Raw genomic sequence first — 20,792 nt, 5'->3', positions numbered from 1 at the left:
TTGTATTTTGATGCTTGTATCCAAGGTTTAGGGTTTCTACAGCAACTGAAAGAACAATATTAAATTAGCTGCCATAACACTAAGTGTAATAAAATTGCAACTACATTTATTCTATAGTCTTAAACACCAACATGGCCAAGTAGCTAAAAGTTGTGTGCAGTCCTATAAGAAGATGAGGCAACTGATGTCCCTGACTTAACTTTTAAGTTTATTGTTTGGTATTTAACTACAGTTTGTGTTTGTATGTGTTATTAGAAGTACATGCTGTCTGGCATTTCTCAGAAATTAGTATGTGCAGGAGTAGATGTATTTTTGCAGGCATATTTAGCTATCAGGATTTCCAGTTAAAATTGTCAGTGTCTTTGATTGTTGTCATGTTAGCTTGTCTTGTTGAACAAAGTGCTGAGAGATCCTGTGTTTTCAGGTGTTTGAAATGAAGACAATCTCAGCAGTGAGTAGAAAACTGATGTGTGATGCCTGAGAGGTTAAATTATTTCATTTGACTTTTTAATCTAGTTAGATACAAGTATATTGATTAACATCTTTTAATATATTGTGGTGTTTCTGTGGCCTTAGCATCTGAATTCAGTTGTATAACTCTGATGGTTTACCTATGTGGATTTATATAGAATGATAATGTATTTTATATATACCAAAGCCAGAAGTCGTAAAGGTTAATTGAGAGCTGATTTCTCATTTCTATTCATTAAAAAGAACAGCTAGTAAAGTTGACTTTTAACATAGGTAATGTGTAACATTGATTTTTCTTGAGGTCAGCATTAAAAATATTTATTTTAACACTGGCATATTTTGAATCTCTCTTTCAGATCTGAAACAGACTTTTCTTGCCCATCACATTGTCAGGAATCTCCTTGCAAAGAGAATGTGCTACCTCAGTCTGTTTACTCGAGTCCAAGCATGAGCAGGTTAACCTATATCTCTCCATCTGGCAGTGCCCGTAAGAGCTCAGCAGTGACACATAACCCCAGGACCTACTGGGTAAGAAACACAAAGCTGCACCTCTCCTTTGCCCCTAAACCAAAGTTTACAGGTCAAAGTAATTCTAAATAAGAAAAACCCTAAGGATTTTCAAACAGTTGAGGATATGCTATGCATTGGGAAAAGCTATTCTTCTTGTTTCCAGCTTTTGAGTTTCTCAGAAATTTGAATTTCAGTATCAGCTGTGCTAAATGCACACACTCTAGTAAATACAAACACAGTAAAACAAGAGCTAGGAACTTTTTCAAAAGTCAGAGTTGATGTATTTTTTCCTTTTTTTTTTTTTTTTTTTTTTTTCCCTGTAATTTCTCATTAAGTTATTCTATTCTTGGAATGTGGTGTAGTATTCCTGTGGTATTTTGGAGGATCTCTATTGCTTTCATCACACCTGAGGCTCCCTTGCTGTTCAGCTTCAGCCGTTAGGAGAATACTTTTCCTGTTTATATATTTTTTTTTTTCCTGGAGAAATGTTTATAAATACATAATGTAGCTTGTACTACATTTTCAGGACTGAAACTCTAATTTTCCACCTCTGACTGTCGTTCTGACTCTTTTTGCTGGTTTAGAGAAGAATATACAGTGAGGGTGAAATTTGTGTTCAGACTTGCAGTCTTATGCTGATTAAAATAACTGGCAATCTTTTATCTGAATTTATGCATTCTTTGGAATCTGGGATCTATTCTATGTCTCTCTGCTTCCAAAGTGTGTGTAATTGTGGATGGAGCTTTAAAAAACAGACAGATAAAACCTGAAGAACCTTTCTGACTTACATGTATGTTTGTGCAGATATAAGGGCTCATTCCAGCTATACCATTCCTATCAAAAGGGCAGGTCTCTGGGCTTCAATTATTTCTTTGTGTGAGTGCACAAACAAAATATTTGTATCAATGCATTTTTATGCAACTCAAATCCTTTTTGGTTAGTGATTTGGTCCAAGGCCATTCAGTTGTTTGTTTGTTTGTTTGTTGTTGTTGTTTTTTGGTCTTTTGTTTTTTCGTTTTTTTTTTTATCTGGCTAGTCTGGTGTGTTATTAATGCTGTTTTGAACACAAATTTAAAAATACAGCACCACAGAGACTGCTGTGAACAAAATCAACTCCATCTCAGCCAAACCCAGTAGAATGTGTCTTCAGGATAGCAGACAGGTTGAAGCTGCAGGTTTTCTTTTTCAGAGTGAAGAGTCACAACTACAAAAGTAAAACTTCAGACAAGACAAACTTGGTTATTTATATTGGATGGCAATCCAAGTAATGATTGGACAGGAAAGTTTCCTGAACAGGCAGTACCAGAATTGGGTGTGTCTTATGTACGCTATTGTTTTTCTAAGATGTGTAATACTGCATGCTATATTTATTTACTAGGGTGAAAATACTGGTGAACTAAGCACAACAATAATTCAGGCCAGCCCAATTCCTCCACAGGAACATGCAAAAGAAAATCTAGAAAATCGCTCATGTCAAAAAAATAGAAAAGAAGCAGTAATTAGTATTGACCAGAAACGAGAAGAAAATGAACTTGCTGGTCTTCAAAGAAAACATCATAATGTACTGGACCAAGAACTGGCCAATGAAGGTTTTCTGAAGAATGGAAAGGAGCTTACATTTATTCCTTCAAATGTACCAGCAAATCATGAAGAGCTAGACCATGTTAAATCAGCTTTGCCAAGTAAGCTCTGCACGTTTCCACCACTTTCTGTCAATGTTGATGCACAAGAAGTGTGTCAGGATCAAACAAACAAAGCACAGAGACAAGGATTACCATCTCTGAATATATTACCTGTTTATTCTGGATTAAACACCTGTTTGCCATGCAATCAAAACTCATCTGCTGAACAGTATGTTCATCTATCGACTGTTAAATCCCATGTCACTACCTCTGAGAGTCAAGCAATTTCTTCTTCTGTCCCCACCTTGCTTGCAACGACTCCATTTGCACAACAGCATCAGGGAACTGTACAACCTGCAGGAAATGCAGTTCTGTCTCAGATTCATGGCTGCAGATCTGCAGGTCTTGGCCTTCCAGCAGGGCTTCCTTGTTCTGCTATCCCAGCAGGACATGTTGAGAATCCACTTATGTTAGGAATTCATTCAGGTCCAAATGTTGGTCCTGGCTTTTTGGGTGCATCTTCACTTTATAATCCACACTGTACTTCATGGAACAATAATACCTTAAATACAAAACCATATACTGCACAACCTCTTGGAGCTGGCAGGAGTGAGTGGCAGCTGTCCAAGTCGCCTGGTATTGGTAAGTGTGTTTTTTACAGTGTGTTTGAAATACAGCTGTGGACAGGAATGGTGATTGTGATGTTGCTTATGTTAGAGTAAATAAAATTAAGATGGTACTAAGTGTAAATGCAATTATTGTTTATGCAAACTTTATTACTATTTTTCCTTGCTTAATGATGTTCTCTGAATTCAGTGTCTATTCGTATAGCTCCTCTAATGGTCTTAAAAAACACTGCTCATAATTTAGAAGAATTTCAGCATTGTTCAATATTAAGTAGTTCTGTGTTTGTGTAAAGGATCTAGAACTACATTTCATAGGAGGAAGAGAAATCCTAGCTGCAATTCAAACTAGGCAAGAGAAGTCATGCTCTTGAAATTACTTTTTTTTTTTTTTTTTATCTGGAAAGTAAAGGACATTTCTATTTCCAACCTAATTTGGTATTAGCAGTCAGTGAAGGCCAAAACTCATAAGAATTTTGAACTCCATGGATGGTTGAAACTGTTTGCTGGTTATGAAGGGAAAGACAAGCTGCCAAGTGTCTGCTGTCTTTTTTTCTTACTTGGTATCTAGACTTAACTCTCAACCTAAGCAACACAAATTACTATTAAATTTTACTACCTTATTTTAATCTACAATCTTGTTAGTTGTTTTTTGTTATACTCTTTTTCTGGCTAATTCTTTCAGCCTAAATGCCAAGCTAGTGGAGTTGAAGATGTGAATCTGTGACAGATTAGAGCTTGTTTATTGATTGTTCCAAATCATCAATCTTATTAGTCCACTTTAAAATAGTGAAATACTCCTTACCTATTTCTATACTAATGAGATTTTGTAGTAGTAATGTTCAAATTTTCTGAGTTGAGCTGGTACTGATTAAGTTGTGACCACTGACTGTTTTGTAACAGTAATACACTTTGTGGGTCTGTATGGAATGTGCCATGTCCATAAGTATTTATTTTTGTCACAGTGGAACTTTAAGGTGCAAATGGGAAATGATTGAAATTTCAAATTTCATGCTTGTGGAAGAACATTCTTAAGAGAAGTGTAGGAGTCAAACATTTCCTTGCCATGATGATGATTTGTCAGATGAGTTCATAAGCTTGGTGGCAGCCTGAGTGCTGATTTACTTCTGGATGCTTGTAACTAACAGGAACATATTTTCTTCCAAAGGACATATAAAAGTACCAGAAGAACTGAAGTTCTCTAATGCCTGTTGTGTGGGAATTGCATCACAGACAGTTCTTAGCATTTATAATCCAAGTGACAGGTGGTTGCAGGTCAACATTGGAATACTCAGTGTTTCAGTTAATGGGGAAAAGGTAAGAGTCCTTATTTTATAAAGCTGAATAATACTGTAATCTTATACCATATGTACAATTAAGGCCCGCTTTACAGATTTGTGATTTTTTCCCCCCGTTTTATAGTTAATATGCACAAAAGCAATGCTACTTTCTTTAGCCAGGTCACCTGACTTCCTCCAACAAGCAGATTTTGTGAGGTAATTGCTACACGAGGTGGTTGGTCTGTAGAATTGTATTGTGTGCATGAAGTGTGCAAGGTTTGAGTTTTTCATTCCTACCTTTGTGTATGCATGAAAAGTCAGCCTTAGGCCAGAAAACACCCATTCTGAGGACTGTTACTACTAAAACATTTTTGGCAGTTTGCTCCTCTTTTTCTTGAAATCACAAGATCTTCAGTGATGGAGAATGATAAATACTTGGAGCAGGCTTCAAGATGACTTACTCTGTCAGCTGTAGGTAGCTTGTAGGCAATAAATTGGTTGTCTTGCACTTGAATTTTGTTAAATTCTGTGTACCTGTTATCATAGTAATTGTTCCAGAAGTAAAATATCTTGAGAACTTGAGAATGAGTTAAAGTCAATCAGTCCGTTAGAATGTTTTAATTTCTTTTATTGATGAATGCACTCAGTAGAGAAGAATATAGCAAGAGGACAAGAACAGGACATGATGAGCTTGTGGCAGTTTGATACTTGGTATCTTTAGTTAGATGTTAGTTCTTTTCTTATTAGTTTTTGGTAGAGTATGATTTCTGGTTTTAATCTTGCTCTCTCCACCTCTTTAGAGAACATCAAGCCACAATCTCTGTGCTTATATACATATATATGTATGTGTGTGTGCATGAGAATAAGGGTTTGTTGCATGATTTCTTAATCCCCTTTGTAGGGCTTTTATGCAGCTCCTGTAACCAGTGATTCTGTTGTACCAAGAGGTGGTTTTTTTAAATGAAATTGCTTTACAGTTGTCCCCATGAATAAAAATGTGCAGTTGTTTGAACAGTGTGATTAAAACCGATTTTTGTTTCGGTCAACTCTGAGATATGCTGCTGTTCTTTCTCAAAAATCAGGGTTTTACTTATTAATTTTTTCAGCAACAATCTTTCACTAGATGGTTGAAAAACCTCAGCAATTTTCAGTCTGACTTCTGTTTAAATAAAAAGAAAAGGCCTGCAGTTGAGCAGGATGAAAATGGGGCATGGATATGAAGATGTATTAATTAAATAGAGGAAAAATATATACAAAGTGTTTGTATTAAGCAGTGGTGCCAAATAAATGTGGTATTTGGAAAGAAAATTTCTTCTGGTAGAAGGCCTGTTTGACAACGATAGGTATTTTGTTTTTCAGATGGATCCTATGAAATATCAATGTCTGGTTTTCAAGAACAAAACCATTGTAGGACCCTATTCTACCAACGACCTGAAAATCCTTTTCTTACCTTCCCATTCGGGGATCTTCCAGTGTATCCTCAATGTTTCATCTTGGCCAGTTTCTGCAGATGCCGAGACAATCGTTCAGTCAGAGGCTTTGGCAAGCAGAGTAGTTGTGACAGCAGTTGCTGAAAATCCTAATTTAGAAGTAAGTTGCTGCTCATTGTGGGTCTTTTGTTGTTGCAATTTTATGAATAATTTAATGACACTGGGAAATAATAGGATTGCAAAGTTGTTCCTCAAAGAAACCTGGAATTTCATATGTTTTGAGTGGGAATATAAGAAAATTTTTGAGTAACTTATTGCTATCTGGGAAGTTCCAGCTGTGGAAAAGCAGCTAGCTGGAAATGGAGGATTCTGTGTGGAGAGAATAAGTTGAAATGCATTACTTTTTAATTGTTAAAAGACTGTGCAAGACCTTAAACATCTCATGCTTGCTAGGTACCTGCTGTGTTGGATTGGGCATTTAATGTAACAAAAAGTATTTCTTTCCAATTGTAAGGATTTCTTTTTTTTTTACTTCATCTAGGCTTTGTTTTGGCTTCTTACTAGCTGTAGCTTGTTTATGATTGTAGACAATGTTTTCTTATTTTGGACTAATTAAAAATTAAAAGTGTGTGCATGTGTAAAGTGCTTTTGTCTTATGTCTTATCAAGAAGAGCAACCATTAACAATATGACAATAATAATTAAATCTGGCTTCATATAGTTTTAGATTTAAGAGTATGGACAGGCAGAAAAAGGCTTGATGATACTTTTGGAGGTGCCTGAACAAATTACATGGTAGTCTGTGACATGGTTGATAAAAGTAAAATTTTCAGTCATAAGTCACAGCTAACATGTTTTTTTTTTTTTTTCATTTATGGTAGTTTTTAAATTTCCTTTGGGCTAATTTATGGTTTGAAGTAATAAGTGCACAGGAATGGATATAATTTTTAATGCTTCTTCCATAATTTTTATTTTATTTTTAATGCATTTTTTATTCTTTTATATGTAGTCCTTTCTCCATGGACTACATTCTTCACATGTTCAAATAAAATTTAAATCCTGTGCTCAATCTCTACATGTTGTTGCGTTCTTGAGATTGGAAAAAGTACCAAATAAAAGCTGTATTTTACTGCAGATCATGACACTTAAGTGTTTTTAAACTAGTAAAAATTAACTGCCCCTTAGTTATTTTCTTAACTTTTAACTTGCTGGAATGAGTTTTTAACTATCTAAAACTGACATTTCTTACTTGCTAGTAATAATCATGGTTTAAACTTACCTTTAATTTGAATTATCCAAAGTAATTTGATTGTTTGCTGGATTTTGGTGGATAAACATTGCATTAAAATTGGCTTAATTGATTAAGCCACAATGCATGGGAGATAGTCAATTGGCTATAATCCCTTCTAATAGCAAAGAGAACATGATTCTTAGACTCCTACCCCTGGTAGGAGGTTTGCATTGTATTTTGATATTGGGTTAAGAGGATGGAACATCCTTTCTTTCCTGGTAATTTTGTAGGGTAGTGTGTTTTGAAGGTTTTCCTTTCTTCTGAGTTCTGCTTTGTTTTAAATCCAGGTGGAAACAGGAAAAGGAGATTGTCTGGATTTTGGTGACTTGCCTTTTGGCAGTTGGAAGGCTCTTCCCCTAAAACTTATCAACAAAACCCATGCTTTTATGCCAATTAGACTTATTATTAACGCAGTAAGTACAGTAAACTTCTGTATGAGAGAGTTAACATCTTGTGATACTGAATTTTAGTACCCAAACACTTTATGCTACATATCATTAAGAAATATATCTTGGACAATAGATGTAAGATTCCCGATAAGCCTTTTGTTAGTCAGGAAATAAGTAGTTTTTGCTGATTCTGCTTTGCTTTGATTTGATCTGATTCTGCTGTAATGGTACCAACAAAAACACTTCTGGGATAGATGTATGGTGTTTCATGTCTGTTGGTAACTTTTTATAGCTTACCCATGGGATTCTGCCTCTGATGCTTGCTTTGATAGCACAGAGAAGCAGATACAAAAAGGGTTGTGTTGCCTAAAGCTTTCCTTGGAAACTTCTTCCTTCTCTCTGAGGTACTGAAGTCATATTGCACTATTCAAATGGGACAGCTGACTGTTCAAACAAGCAGTCAAGTTTGCTGCTAGCAAGTTTAACATACTCCCTCTTCCTCTGCAGGAGCAAGAGCAGGACTCCTCTCTATTTGCTTTGTTTCCCACTAGATAAAAACCTGTCTGAGAGGCTACAGTGTGGTCCTCTCTGCATCTCTCTGACAATGCGGTTTTCACGTTTTTGGCTAGGCTGGGCTGACTGCTGATTTGTGCTGTGGGGAGAGCTGGCCTTGTTTTGTTATGCAGGGGAACAAGAAATGACTGGCCTTACGTTAAGGTGGATCAGGTTGTCTTGGGGACTAGTGATGTTTGGTCTTGAACAGCCAAATTCCTTGAAGGCTTAAGTAACCAGACTCTGTTTGTCCCCTTTTGCTGTAAAAGGATTTCCTACTCTTTTTAGAGGGTATGCTGGACTATCATGTACTTGCCAAAACTACAGCCTAAGTTTTGATTATTTTTTTCCAAACTACTTGAATCATTCAAAAACTTGTTTTGCATTTCTTAGCTTTGTCAGCACTGCTGTTAGTGACAGTAAAAGCTTTAATACTTTTTTTTTGGTTTTTTTTACAGAATGCAGTAGCCTGGCGGTGCTTCACCTTTTCCAAGGAAGCTGTTAATATTTCTAACAAACAAATGGATGCAGTTTCTCAGACAGTAGCTCCATCAGTTTTAAATCATGTGATACATGCAAGCTATGATGGGCAAGTGAGTAGTTTGTAGTTGGCAGATTCTTCTTTTTACTTGCTGTCTGAAATAACACTGCTGAATATTTGAGTTCACAGTAATGACTTTTGGGCAGTGCACCTTTTGCCTGTTTAAGTTTTGTGGGTGTTTTGTTTGTTTGTTTTCTGCTCTCAATAGTTTTCTCCCTTCCATAAGGTGAGTCAACTAATTTCTTTTTCAGGATCCTGAAGCTTTAACAGTTTGGGTTCTGTTCCATGCACCTAAGAAACAAATTTCTTGTTCAGGTAAAGTAACTTGATTTTCATTTCAATTGAAACAGATTTGACTTTTAATGTGTTAGAATTGCAGGAACAGGCTGCAAACTTGAAACCATGTTTGGTTTGTGTGTGCAGGTATCATATTAATTTTTAGTTACTGTAGGAGGCAGGATATCTCTGTCTTAATCGTTTTTATATTGCCAGGGACACTTTACTTAAGTATGAAGCTGTACAAAGTTTGCACTGCAAGGTGCCTGGAATTTGTGTTTACTCCTTTTACTGAGGGAATTAAACCATCTCTTAATTTTGCATTGATTGCAAAACAGATAATAAATTTGAAGAAACCTCTGAATTGTTCTGACTTCCCGAATAGAGATTATTACATACAGCAGCTAGTTTGGCTGATGTGGTAGGATGGGACTTTTTGTTTGCATTAGTGACAAGTTCAGCCATTTGACAAAAATTCAAAATTTTAAAATCTTAAATAAGGTCCTGTGAGACTTTATTTAAAAGGGGCAAAAAATATTGTAGGAGTAATGGGAGAGCTGCTGTTATTATCACCACATGAATATGTTAAGATTGAAGAGTAGCTGAAGTGATACAGGTATCCATAGGAATATGGATATATATCCATAGGATATGGAGTCTGCTGTTGGCAGACTTGCTTACTTTTGCTACTGCTGAAATTATTCTTAGATTCCTTGGGTCCAGCAGAGGAGTTCCTGGCAAGAGTGGACGTGGAAGTGGATAGTCCAGGACCTAGCACTGTGATTAGAAGTATTTCTGTCAGAGCAAGAGCTGGAACAGCAAGGATACATATTCCAAAGGGCTTACAGGTTTGTGAATATTTACAAACTGTATTAAAAGAACAGTTTGCCTCTCCTAGCCTCCTTCTGTTGTAATGTTTGCTTTTATTTTGTATGTATATATACATTCACTTACTTATTTTTTGCAGAAAATACATCTGTTTACTAGTGTGGGTTCAACAGTCAAACAGCAGCTGCCATTGGAAAATGCTGGAAACATTAGTGTACATCTGAAAGTTAAGGTAGGTTGGCTTTTCCCTCTTGAAATCATGATTTTTGTGCTGTTCATATTGTACTGAAGCTAGAGCTGAGCCTTGGGATTTTAGCTCAACTCTGTGGTTTGACAAAAGCTTTACAAATTTACGTAAAGGGAATGAAAAACAGCCAAGAGATTAGCTTACTTTATGGAAAAAGCATATGGGTGTTCTTTTTCTCAGCTTCAGTTTTATTTGTTATAACAAACATACTTTTATGATTTTCACTAAATTTTAACTAAAATATCTGGTATATGTAAAGGTAATGAAGCTTGTGCTGCACAGCAGGCATTATGTAGCTGGTGGAGTAAAGTCTGCTTAAGGCAAAGATGAATATTAGCATAGGGAAACATCTGTATTTTCTAACAAAGCTGCATTAGGTTTAAGTGTACATCTGCCAACTCAAAGTGAGTTCTTTTCAGACATTGCATTTTTGAGAATCTGTGGAAACTATGGTTCCAGACTGAAATAGAAATAAACACATTTGAAACTTGCATTTCAAAGTCAACAGAAGGTTCCATTTTACAAAAAGATTTGTTAACCCATCATTTCTAGGATCAGAGGCCATGGAAATAGGATATATGACCACTATCACAAATGCCACATTAAGTGATGTACTGGGTGTTAATTGATAAGTGTTGAAGACTCCAGGTGTATTCAAATTGTCTGAACTGCAGGTACAACTGGTGCACAACCAAACTATTACATATTGTAGAAGTGTTTAATCCCTTAAAATAGGTAACTAACCCTCCCTTTTGGTCTTGGCTGCTTTCAGGCATCAGATCAGGACAGCTGCTTTGCTGTTGAACCTGAGGACTTTTTCCTTTTACCCGGGAAAGAACAAGTTGTGACTGTCCAGTATTTTCCAAAAAGCACAACAACTACAGAAAGGTAATGTAACTGATTCTGTGCTGCATGTGTTGAACTGAACTACTTTTGACCTTAGGGTAATGAGCAAATGAAAAATTTTACTCATACAAGAGATTTGTCTTCAGTTGTTTTCATGAGAGCTCTCATCCATTACAAAAGTGGTTTTGCTAAGGTTCACCTTTTCTGTAGATTATTTGCCTCTTCAGGTGTGTATAGCTGAATGAATAGATAGTATTTCCCATCAAGAAATATTCTAAGACTTGTTTAGTGTAAATAAATGGAGTAATTCTCTGAGGCCCTCTATATGATAGTTATTTCTAAAGTACAATAAAATGTCAAAATACTTGCCTTCAGAAGCTCCTTCAGTTGCTTCTCTTTCTCTGCTGAGGCAAGGGAAATGTTATTTCTATTTTACATGTGAAAAAACTCAAGAACAGATCAAGATCATAAATAGTCATTTGTCTGCTGTAATCAGATAAAAGTTTGTTCTGTATAACACTAATGTACGTGTTCCTTTTGCAAATGGAAGAAACATTCATGGTTTTACTCATTGGGGCCTGTTGATCTTCATTCTGCAAAACAAACTTGATTGGTTGAAGTGACAATTAAGATGTCATGTGAGAGTTTTGGCAATGACAGGGGTCTGACTCATTTCTTCAGAACAGTCTTTCCTCTCTTGTTACATGATTTCCAGTTTCTGCTGTGAAAGAGCAAGAATGGACAAATGAGTATCTTCGAAATATGTTCAACTTCACTAGCTAGCTTAACCAGGCCTCCTCAGTGCATTTAAATTGAACAATGTGAAGTTCTGTGCTAGTGGCAGTATGATCCTATTGGATTGGTTGAATTTTTACAGGCTTGAGGTACTCAGGGTTGGAAACTTTGTAGTCTGTCAAAGTGCTGCCAAAAGATTAATAAACTAATGGGCAGTAACAAGGGTCCATGATCCCTGCTGATGGGATTCAGGGCTTTGTCAGCAGGTGTCATAGGGATCCACTGACAGCTAGAATGGAGGTTCTGAGTTTTTTTCTTGACTTAAATTCTGTCTGTTCTATAGGAAATGATTCAGGCTTTTATTTAAAAGCTAGATTTCCTTCCTTGGTGCACCTGAGTATCTCACACCTGTAAAAATTTAATGGAGTTTCCCATGGCATTCAAAAAGCATCTACAGCCAGACTTAGTTTCTTTCAAAAACTAGTCTGTCAAAATCATTAGAAATTAGTATGGACAAAAACTACTTTATTGAGCTGTAGCCTCTGAAATAATTATCTGAATGATTTCCAGATGAAATACTTCAGAAGACTCTGTGAGGTACATGTGGCATGTGTATTTAGAGCCCAAAGGATTTAAATGTAGGGCTTTGCTTAAAGCTGGCCTTTGTCATAAACTAAAAAGAAGCATTTGTATTTTTGCCTTAAGGAGGTTAGTTTTAAAAATGCCAATCTGTAATATTTTTTCAGTTATGTTTTGATTTCATCAGCTAATCTTGTTCTGCTGTGGGATTTAAATTTATTTATTTATTTTTAAAGTATTTTGAAAATCCTTGTGCTGCCATCTGGGCCTCAATTTGAAGTGATGATAAAAGGTGAGGTAGAATCTGGGAAAAACAGACCTGTGTCTACAGCTGCTGAGTGCTCAGACATTCCACCCATCCTCTCCAACAAGCAGTTCATTGCCTGGGGAGCAGTATCACTTGGATCATCAGTGTAAGTATAAGTTGGACAGCCATTCATATAGATTATCCAGTTAAGTATTTTATATTGCATTTATTTGAAGTAAAATTTCCTATTCACATTGATAATTTGCAGTGATTTGTTCTATGCCTCAAGTGAAAGAAGCAGTATGTTACAATTATTTTTCTTGTGCAAGAAAGTTTTGAAAACAAACTGATCTTATTCAAGCTTTGTGTATTTTTGAGGACTCTAGTTATGATTAAAATGTCGGATTCTGTAAGTTTAGTATATCATGTAAGTAGAAATGAGGAGGAAAGTATTTTTCAACTAAATTGATAGAAAAATTCTTTTGGTTCTTTTGATACCTATCTCTTGCTAGAGATTAATTATGCTTCATCTCATCCATTGCAACAGAATCTAATCTGTTTAATGTAATTTGACCATCTGAATAAACTTTAGAACATTCCTTAATTGATTTGAATGTTTCAGTGTTAAAACTTTTAGTGATGGAGAATCTGTTTTGCCCCTAATTATGAATTACTTTATCCTTCAGACTACTACTTGTCCTCACTTCTTTACTTTCAAATTTACAGGTTCAGTATTCTATGCTTTAGTCAAAGTGTTCCTAATTGTCAGATAATCTTTGCTTCTGTTTTATGTCAAGTCTGCAACTTTTGCAGATCTCTGAACTTGTACTAGTTATTTCTTGAAGGACTAATCCTCTGTTGGTTGATACTGAACGTTTTGAGGAATCTAATGATGTTCCTTAAAATCAATCCATGTTTGTAACCAAGAACTGTTTCTGATAGCAGCATTTCTGTTTTTCTCGTTTAAGGTAGTGTGCTTCTAACAGTAGTTTTGGGTATTTGGTGTTTGGGAATTGCTGCTTCTTTCCTGTATGCTGCCATCTTTTTATTTTCTGTTCCCCCTGCAAAACAGTTTTAATGAACCCTTGGTTTTAGGAAGCTGAAATTATTTCTGTAATTTTGTTTCAACAGAGTACAAAAGAGCGTCTGCCAGTGTTGATAGAGGTTTTGTTCTCTCTTTGATCCCAAATGTATGATCTATTCTCCTAAATTATGGTTGCAATTTTAAGGCTTGTCAAATTCATCTGTCAATGTTTTTTGACTTGTTAAAATGCCAAAGGCACTTGCTTTTGCTGGACATATTTCCTACCTCTGCTGAGGAAAGCTCTGAGTACCAGCAGCCTGGTCAATGTCAGGATGTATCACAGAGAAAATAAAAAAAATTCAGTTAACCTGTTTCTGTCAAGTGACTCTAATTTTGTGTGTTGCTATTACATTGAAAAGTCCATGAAAAAGAAAAGTTATCCTGAATTTAGTTATTTACAACTGTTCCAGTGAATCTGGGCCAGACTACTCACAAGACTTGGTTTCTGCAAAATTAAATGTCTCTAGGTAATCTCATCATAACTGTGTCCTGAAGTGGGGATTTTTAGGGAGTTTTTGTATTGATACAATTGCAGGTTTCTTTGAAAGTTCAGGCTCTTAAGTACAGTACTTGAACTTCAGGAAAGATATATATATATATATGTATATGTATATGCATATGTATATTTGGGGATTATTTTACTATATGAGTATTCATTTGTTTTAGTGTATAGCATTGTAGGGTGTGTAAGTTGGACAATACAGAAATAACTTTCTATTGTGCCAAGAGGTGATTTTTCCCATTAAATTACTTCAAAAATTTACTCTCCCCGTTCTATTGTTTCCATGAATTAATAGATGCAGTTAATTTGTATTTGCTATAAAATGTAACCAAACATATTTTTCAGGCAGAAGAAGCTAATTCTAAGAAATGACTCTCCATCTGAAACCCAGCATTTAAGATTGTTGATAAGAGGCCAGGATCACGACTGCTTTCAGGTGGCTGTCATTGAAACTTCTCTTTAGTGTTTATTGCAGTTACCAGGCTATGTTTATAATGACAATGTTTTTGCCCTGAAGTGTTAACAGGCTGTGCATTTGTTTTGAGACTGCCAAGATGAGTGTGGTAGTAGAGCCTGAGTGACACTGGCATCCTTGGGAGCCACTGAAATTAGAGTTCTGCAGCAAACTGGAGCTCAGTTTACAACTCTCTAAGCTGTTGTATCACAACAATGTCAGCATTTGGTGGAGTGACCCATCACTCCAGTGGCCCTTCTTGCAGGACAGTGTAGACAAGAATAGAAAAACTGGAATTAACCTTTAGGAATTACCATGGCTAATGGGCCTTTTTGTTATGTTACCTGCATTGACTTATATCCCTTTTTTCCCCCAAATGTTGAGATTTTTTTTAATCTAAAATCTTATACTGACAGAAAATTAATGTAGTGCTGGTAAAGCTCAGCCTTGACTGGTTGGGGATTGAGGACAAAAAAGTCTGTCTAAACTGAGAGGCATCAAAATGTTCATTATAGGAATATAAAGTATCTTGCATATCAAGCACTGCAATTTTAAATATGCCATTGTCAAAGAAGTCAATGTGCAATTTGAAGATGTTACTACACTTGGAAGGAAGAATTAAGTTTTACTGCTATGATTTTTTTCCTATTATAGTCTGTCAGTTTTGATGTCTGTTTTTCTAGCTGCAGAGTATATTTGGATCAGAAGAACGCTTAACCAGTAGCTGGGAACTCAAAATGCGTCCCAAAGAAGATACCAACATATACCTGATGTTTACACCCACCCGAGTAACTTGCTGCTTTGCAAAACTGGAAATCAAACATCTGGGGATTCGAACAAAGCCAGGAATTAAGTTTACTGTAAGAGTCCAAACATAGCTTCTAATAATTTTAAATGTACTTCTTTCATAATTATGGAAAATATAGCACTGAATAGCTGTTTCTGTCAAAAAACTGAAAATTCAATGTGCGTATTATGGGTGTCTGTATACTTGTTAAAATCATATGGGCACTAAATTTTATGCTTTGAACATTAGTATCAGTTTTGCATGCAATTCTTTTCTTTGTGAAGGACAAAATATTTTATGTACTATATTAAAATTAGCCTAAGATTTTAACTCAAAAGTGTTAAATCTGAACTTGTCTTGTTCTATAGGTGGGTCTTAAATGAACTTGGAAGTAGAACTTGAAAATGATTGAGTAAATTTAGGCTTTTCAGTTCACAGTTTTAAGAGTTTCATTTGTTTATCTGTAATTCTGTATAGTTTACCATAGTTGTACATAAATTTGTTTTACTAAGAAACTTTTTTCACTTGAAGTACTGTTTTTTTAGTGGTGGATTTTTTTCTCTCCCAGATACCGTTATCTGGATATGGAGGAACGAGCAATATAATTTTAGAAAATGTTAAAAAGTTGTCAGATAGCTTAATGGTTACATTGGAAGGATCATCATCTGCAAGATTACAGAAAGCTTCCTTCCACGTGAGAAACACAGGTTCCCGGGCTGCCTATGTTAAAGTGCTGTGCTTGGGAAACCTTCAGACAAAAACAGTGATGGATCCTGAGGTTATGACAGTGTCTCCAGAGAAGTTTGTACTAAGAGAAGGAGCACATGAAGTAAGTACAGTGCTTTGTTCTGAGCAAATTTTATGAATTTAAATTAAATGTTATCAATGAAAATATCTGACTCATTCTTTATTAAAATCTCACCTAATTTTTATGTCTTGTTTCACTTGTATTGTAGTAATCTGTGGACTTGATCCAAACATTCATACAAACAATAAGATATTTTTTTCCTCAGTATGTTGTCTATTTATTTTATCAGGTGATTACTGTAGTGTGGAATCCAGTGGAAACGAACTTCCACCAAAGCATGTTGGTATCGACAGTATGTTTTTTTTGGGGAGATGAAGTTTCTAGGCAGCAGTATCGCAGGTAAGATGTGCTTTGCTGTTGTAACAGACAGATGTTTAATAAGTTAAAGCTAGGAGTATGTGCTGCCACAAGTGTTTTTTTAACATGTTTCCAAAACAAGGAAGAACAAACTAAAAGATGGTGATGATATACAGAGATTTGTTAGATTTATTAAGCCTTGCATCTGTAAGTTGTTGATGGGGGTTTGTTCACTTATAGCTTTGCTTACATACTGTATCTACAATCCTAGTTAAGTATTTAATTCTATTTAAAATTTCTTAAATTCAGGTGTGTTGGGTTTTGGAGAAATGTTTTCTTTTTTGTATTGAAAGAGATCTCTGTTCTCTAATGTGTCTCTCTAAAGTATATGTAACTTTAATTAAAAAAAAAAGGCTCATGAAAAGAAGAGTACTGATACACAGGAGTGTTAAGTTTCAAACAAGGTTCATGTCTTTGCTGATTTTGTTGACAATGAATGTGTTTGAGTAGATATGTATGTAAGAAAAGTGACATCCACGTAGGCTCATGACACTAAGGAAACTTGTTGAAAATATCTTGCTGATCTTAAATAGTGGCCATGTTATTCTGTGTTTCAGTTTGTATAACTCAAATGCACAGAAATGGCATGCTCTGCTTTCAGTGACATAAGTGGTAAATGTGCTGTCTGTGGGGTATAGTGTACTGCAGAATATTAGACTAAGTAGAGCACTAAGGTGCTGATGATCATAATTCAGTGCAAAACTTCAAAACAGCATTATTTCATTATTGCTTTTAAATGTCATTGCCTCACAATGTGTCAAAGTCATTGTGAATATTCTTATCCAGATGAAGTATTAAATGCAACTGAATTTAACTGTATGACTTTGAATAAAAAGCCCATGGAATAACTGAGCTCCTGACCTTGACAGGAAACTGGCTTATTTTAGATATCTTAGAAGATGCTTGTTCCTGCTTTTTGGTATGAATTGTTTTGTGCGAGGTAATGCTCACTATCTTGGAATCCTCCTTAAAGGACTCAAGTACTTAGGCGACAGTTTTGGTCTACAGATCAATAGAAAACCCATCTAGTAGCTCAATATAACTACATAGGTATTATTGGAAACTTTTAAAATTCAGATTCTGGATGTTGTTATGTATACAAAATGACTTGTGGATTTTATTAGTCTGCAGGCTGGCATATTGTTCTTGGAAACAGTGGTCTAGCTGGTTGTTCCTTGGTGGGTGGTTCTCTGAAATCTCTCTTGAAAGAGAAGTGTATGTCTTGCAATAACAGTTCTCTAAGCCTGTCCAACCCCATTCTGTAATTGTGCACTAGAATGCGAATATGATTTGGGGCTTAGGGGCAGGAATGTGAAATGAGTACTCTGCCTCATCTGCCAACTTGTGCCCCAAGTTCCTTACTCCAAAATTATATATAATCAGCAGCTTGGTAAGTAGCTTAGACTGAGAGTTAGTAGTGCTCAGGTATTCATTCTTTTCTCCTCCGTGGCTCTGACCTTATCTGAGTGCCAGATTTCCTCTTGCTGACCTGTAGCTTCCCATTTTTCCCAGGACTATTTATATCCCTGTGCCTCCCAGCCTTTTCTATTCTGTTGGAAGTTATATTCCTTGGCTCTGTGTTCCTGCTGTTGGCTGGCACCTGCTGCCACTAGTCAATTTTTCCTCTCAAAAGGCTTTCACTTGTAACCAAAATAGCATTCTCCTGCTTCCTGTGGTGATTGAAACATCACTCAGATGCCTGATGTACTTATCAGAAATCTAGGTAGGTGTGACTGACAGCAGAGAGCAAGTATGGAAAGACAGGCATATGGTAACCATTATTTCAGTGTTTCCTTTTACTCTTCAGCAATAGAGCAGGTATTTCTTTAATCGTTTTAACACTGTGAAAAGACTTCTGTTTTAAATGAATGCTCCCAGATTTGAGTTTGCTGTAGTCAAGAAGTGAAGTGAAAATTATGCTTGATTCTTACAATTCTTATCAATCTTTTTCTAGTACTTTGTTTAATTTGATGACTCCTGTTTATCTGTAACAGAGCTGTGATGCATAAACCTGAGGTAGAAAAACGCATAATCCCAGAAAACAACTTATTGAGAAATGCTGTATTTGATGAAGAATTTCAAGGGGAGCAGCTTGTGACAGAAGGTAAGACTGACTTCTTAAAAGAAAAATATAATACTTGTTTGCATTTGACAAATGTGCTTTTGGCTTGAATCCTAGTTACTTTTTCACTATTTTTAAATAAATGTAGAAGAAAAATTCTGAATTTGGACACTCGTATTGGGCAAAGCTTTGTTGTGTTTTCTTTCCCCAGTCCAGCTGAGGAGTGTGATAGAATGGCTTTGGTGGGCATCTGGCATCCAGCCAGGGTCAACCCATCACAACAGAACTTGCTTTTTTTCATTCAGTGTTTATTTATTTAAATTATTTTCTGTACTTTTCTCTTAGCAACATGAAACCCCAGTCTGTAAATATTATGGCATTAAAAATGCTGAGTTTATTTGGAAAGTATTTGCCTTTTTAACTATTGAGAAAATTCAATTTGTTGTACACAGACATATTTGAAAATGGAGAGGCAGACAACTTGGCTGACACCAAAATAAATATTTATTTTCCTTCCTAAATTTAACAGCTTCTGCTTGTTAGTAAGGAATGCGTTGATAAGAATACAATATATTGTAAAGGGCTCCTTAAAGTGCCCACACCCCCAACTGTTCGATCCCATAAGTGTCATGAACAAATTTACTGTCAAATCCTATTCTTGAATTATAGTCTCTATGGAATTACTTGCTGTTGTAGGGCTACTACACCTGAAGAAATGTGTTCTGTTTCTTTTCCCATGAATTGTGTACTGTCTTTACTTAGAAAAGTAAAGATTTTTTTTTTTTATCAGTCATATTAGCTGGGGGAAATCTTAGTGAACGTTAGATACTTGGGTTCTGGAGTATCCTTTGAAGTTATTCAGTCAGTGTTAGAGAAAAAAGTAAAACCCTTAATTTGGTATAGAATGAAATTATTATATAGCATTTGTATAAAGGTGTAAACTATATGATAATATTTTTTTTTTAATACATAACATTTGTTATATCTTATAATGAAAAGTTTTTAATTGGTGTGTATTCGGATTTATATATTGTATTTGATGTTAGTATTGAGCTATGCCTGATAACTAAATTTGCAGAAAGTACTTTTGGAGTGATGTAGAATTTCTTAGCTGGTAGATTATTAACTAGGTCTATGTCTTAAATATCTGTGGTATAACTTCTGAGTATTATAGAAGTTTTCTTACTAGAATTGTTCTATTCCTCTCATTTTTAGTATTTGATTTCCCACGAGGGACAAATGATATCCATCTTTTCTATGCAAGTATGCAAAAGGTTCTCCTTTCTGTGGTTGGATATTCCACTTGTGATCAGGATAGGTTTCAGCAGTCTCCTGGACCCCATTTGGAATTGGACAGGTACTGGTATCATAATTAGTAATTATATGTATGTAATTGTTTTTTTTCTTGTGATGTTGGCTAGACTTTGGAACAGGTTGCTCAGAGTGGCTGTGAAGTTTTCATCTCCGAAGAAATGAAAAACCTGTCTGGTCAATGTCCTGAATAACCTGCTGTAGCTGGCACTCCTTTGTGCAGAGGTGTTGGACTGGGTGATCTCCACAGGTCACTCCTGATTTCCAGAATGTGTTGCATAGCATGCTGTGAAACCCAACTTACCTTGCTTTCTTTCTCTATTCAGTATTTCTTTCTTTTGTGTATGTTCTATTCAAATTATTTGATATTATTATGTTCTGAAGATAATTGTTCTAGTTGCTCTTACTCTAAATGGTGCATTCCAAACATTCTGTGCAAAAGCTGATCCTGATATAGCTGCTGGATTGGTTTTTACTTAATGAAGAATTGAATTAAATTGAGGGCCCATGTAAGAAGTATTGTACTTTAATAATACAATTTGAGAAATACTAGGAGTAGGCTATTGTAATTGCTCATTTGATATTTTTTACTACCTTTGCTTAATGCAGTCTTACTTTCAGATCTGAGAACTTTGTCAGACATACTGCTGCAACTTTGGACGTTCTTCCTGTTAAAGGGCCTCAGGGTACTTCATTATCTGCAAAAGCTAAAGATCTGGTTCAGAATAAATCAGATACTCAAGAGACTTGGACTGTTACACCTGAATATTTGACTTTGACATCTCCTTCTATTGGTAAGTATTTTTTGAAGTTCATGAAATAGTCACTTCAGTATTAAGATAACTGTACTGCATAAGATGTTTTTAAGTGTGGGTTGGCCAGTAATCTTCATGCAGACTAGATTTGAACACAGTTTGGATAAGTTATCGGGGTAATGTGCTCTATGCATGCATACAGAATG

The 20,792-nt window shown here is 35.6% G+C and overlaps 1 protein-coding gene across 2 annotated transcripts in view; it reads left to right on the top strand.

Moving 5' to 3' along the window:
- Positions 1-20,792, top strand: part of CEP192 (centrosomal protein 192) — a 54,460-nt gene that overhangs the window by 17,246 nt on the left and 16,422 nt on the right. For both annotated transcript variants that reach the window (XM_079300538.1, XM_079300539.1), the window contains exons 17-34: positions 828-999; positions 2,360-3,245; positions 4,395-4,543; positions 5,866-6,096; positions 7,514-7,639; positions 8,626-8,760; positions 8,960-9,023; positions 9,693-9,832; positions 9,952-10,044; positions 10,832-10,947; positions 12,456-12,632; positions 14,398-14,488; positions 15,190-15,366; positions 15,862-16,122; positions 16,331-16,440; positions 18,453-18,562; positions 19,736-19,877; positions 20,441-20,625. In XM_079300538.1, coding sequence (XP_079156664.1) covers positions 828-999; positions 2,360-3,245; positions 4,395-4,543; positions 5,866-6,096; positions 7,514-7,639; positions 8,626-8,760; positions 8,960-9,023; positions 9,693-9,832; positions 9,952-10,044; positions 10,832-10,947; positions 12,456-12,632; positions 14,398-14,488; positions 15,190-15,366; positions 15,862-16,122; positions 16,331-16,440; positions 18,453-18,562; positions 19,736-19,877; positions 20,441-20,625 — 3,365 coding nt within the window. The remainder of the gene's footprint in view (positions 1-827; positions 1,000-2,359; positions 3,246-4,394; positions 4,544-5,865; positions 6,097-7,513; positions 7,640-8,625; positions 8,761-8,959; positions 9,024-9,692; positions 9,833-9,951; positions 10,045-10,831; positions 10,948-12,455; positions 12,633-14,397; positions 14,489-15,189; positions 15,367-15,861; positions 16,123-16,330; positions 16,441-18,452; positions 18,563-19,735; positions 19,878-20,440; positions 20,626-20,792) is intronic.

The sequence above is a fragment of the Erithacus rubecula genome (genome assembly GCF_903797595.1).
Source record: "Erithacus rubecula genome assembly, chromosome: 3".
Taxonomy (NCBI): Eukaryota; Metazoa; Chordata; class Aves; order Passeriformes; family Muscicapidae; genus Erithacus; species Erithacus rubecula.
Note: the sequence above shows the minus strand (reverse complement) of the source record. Positions and strands in the feature narration are given on the sequence as shown.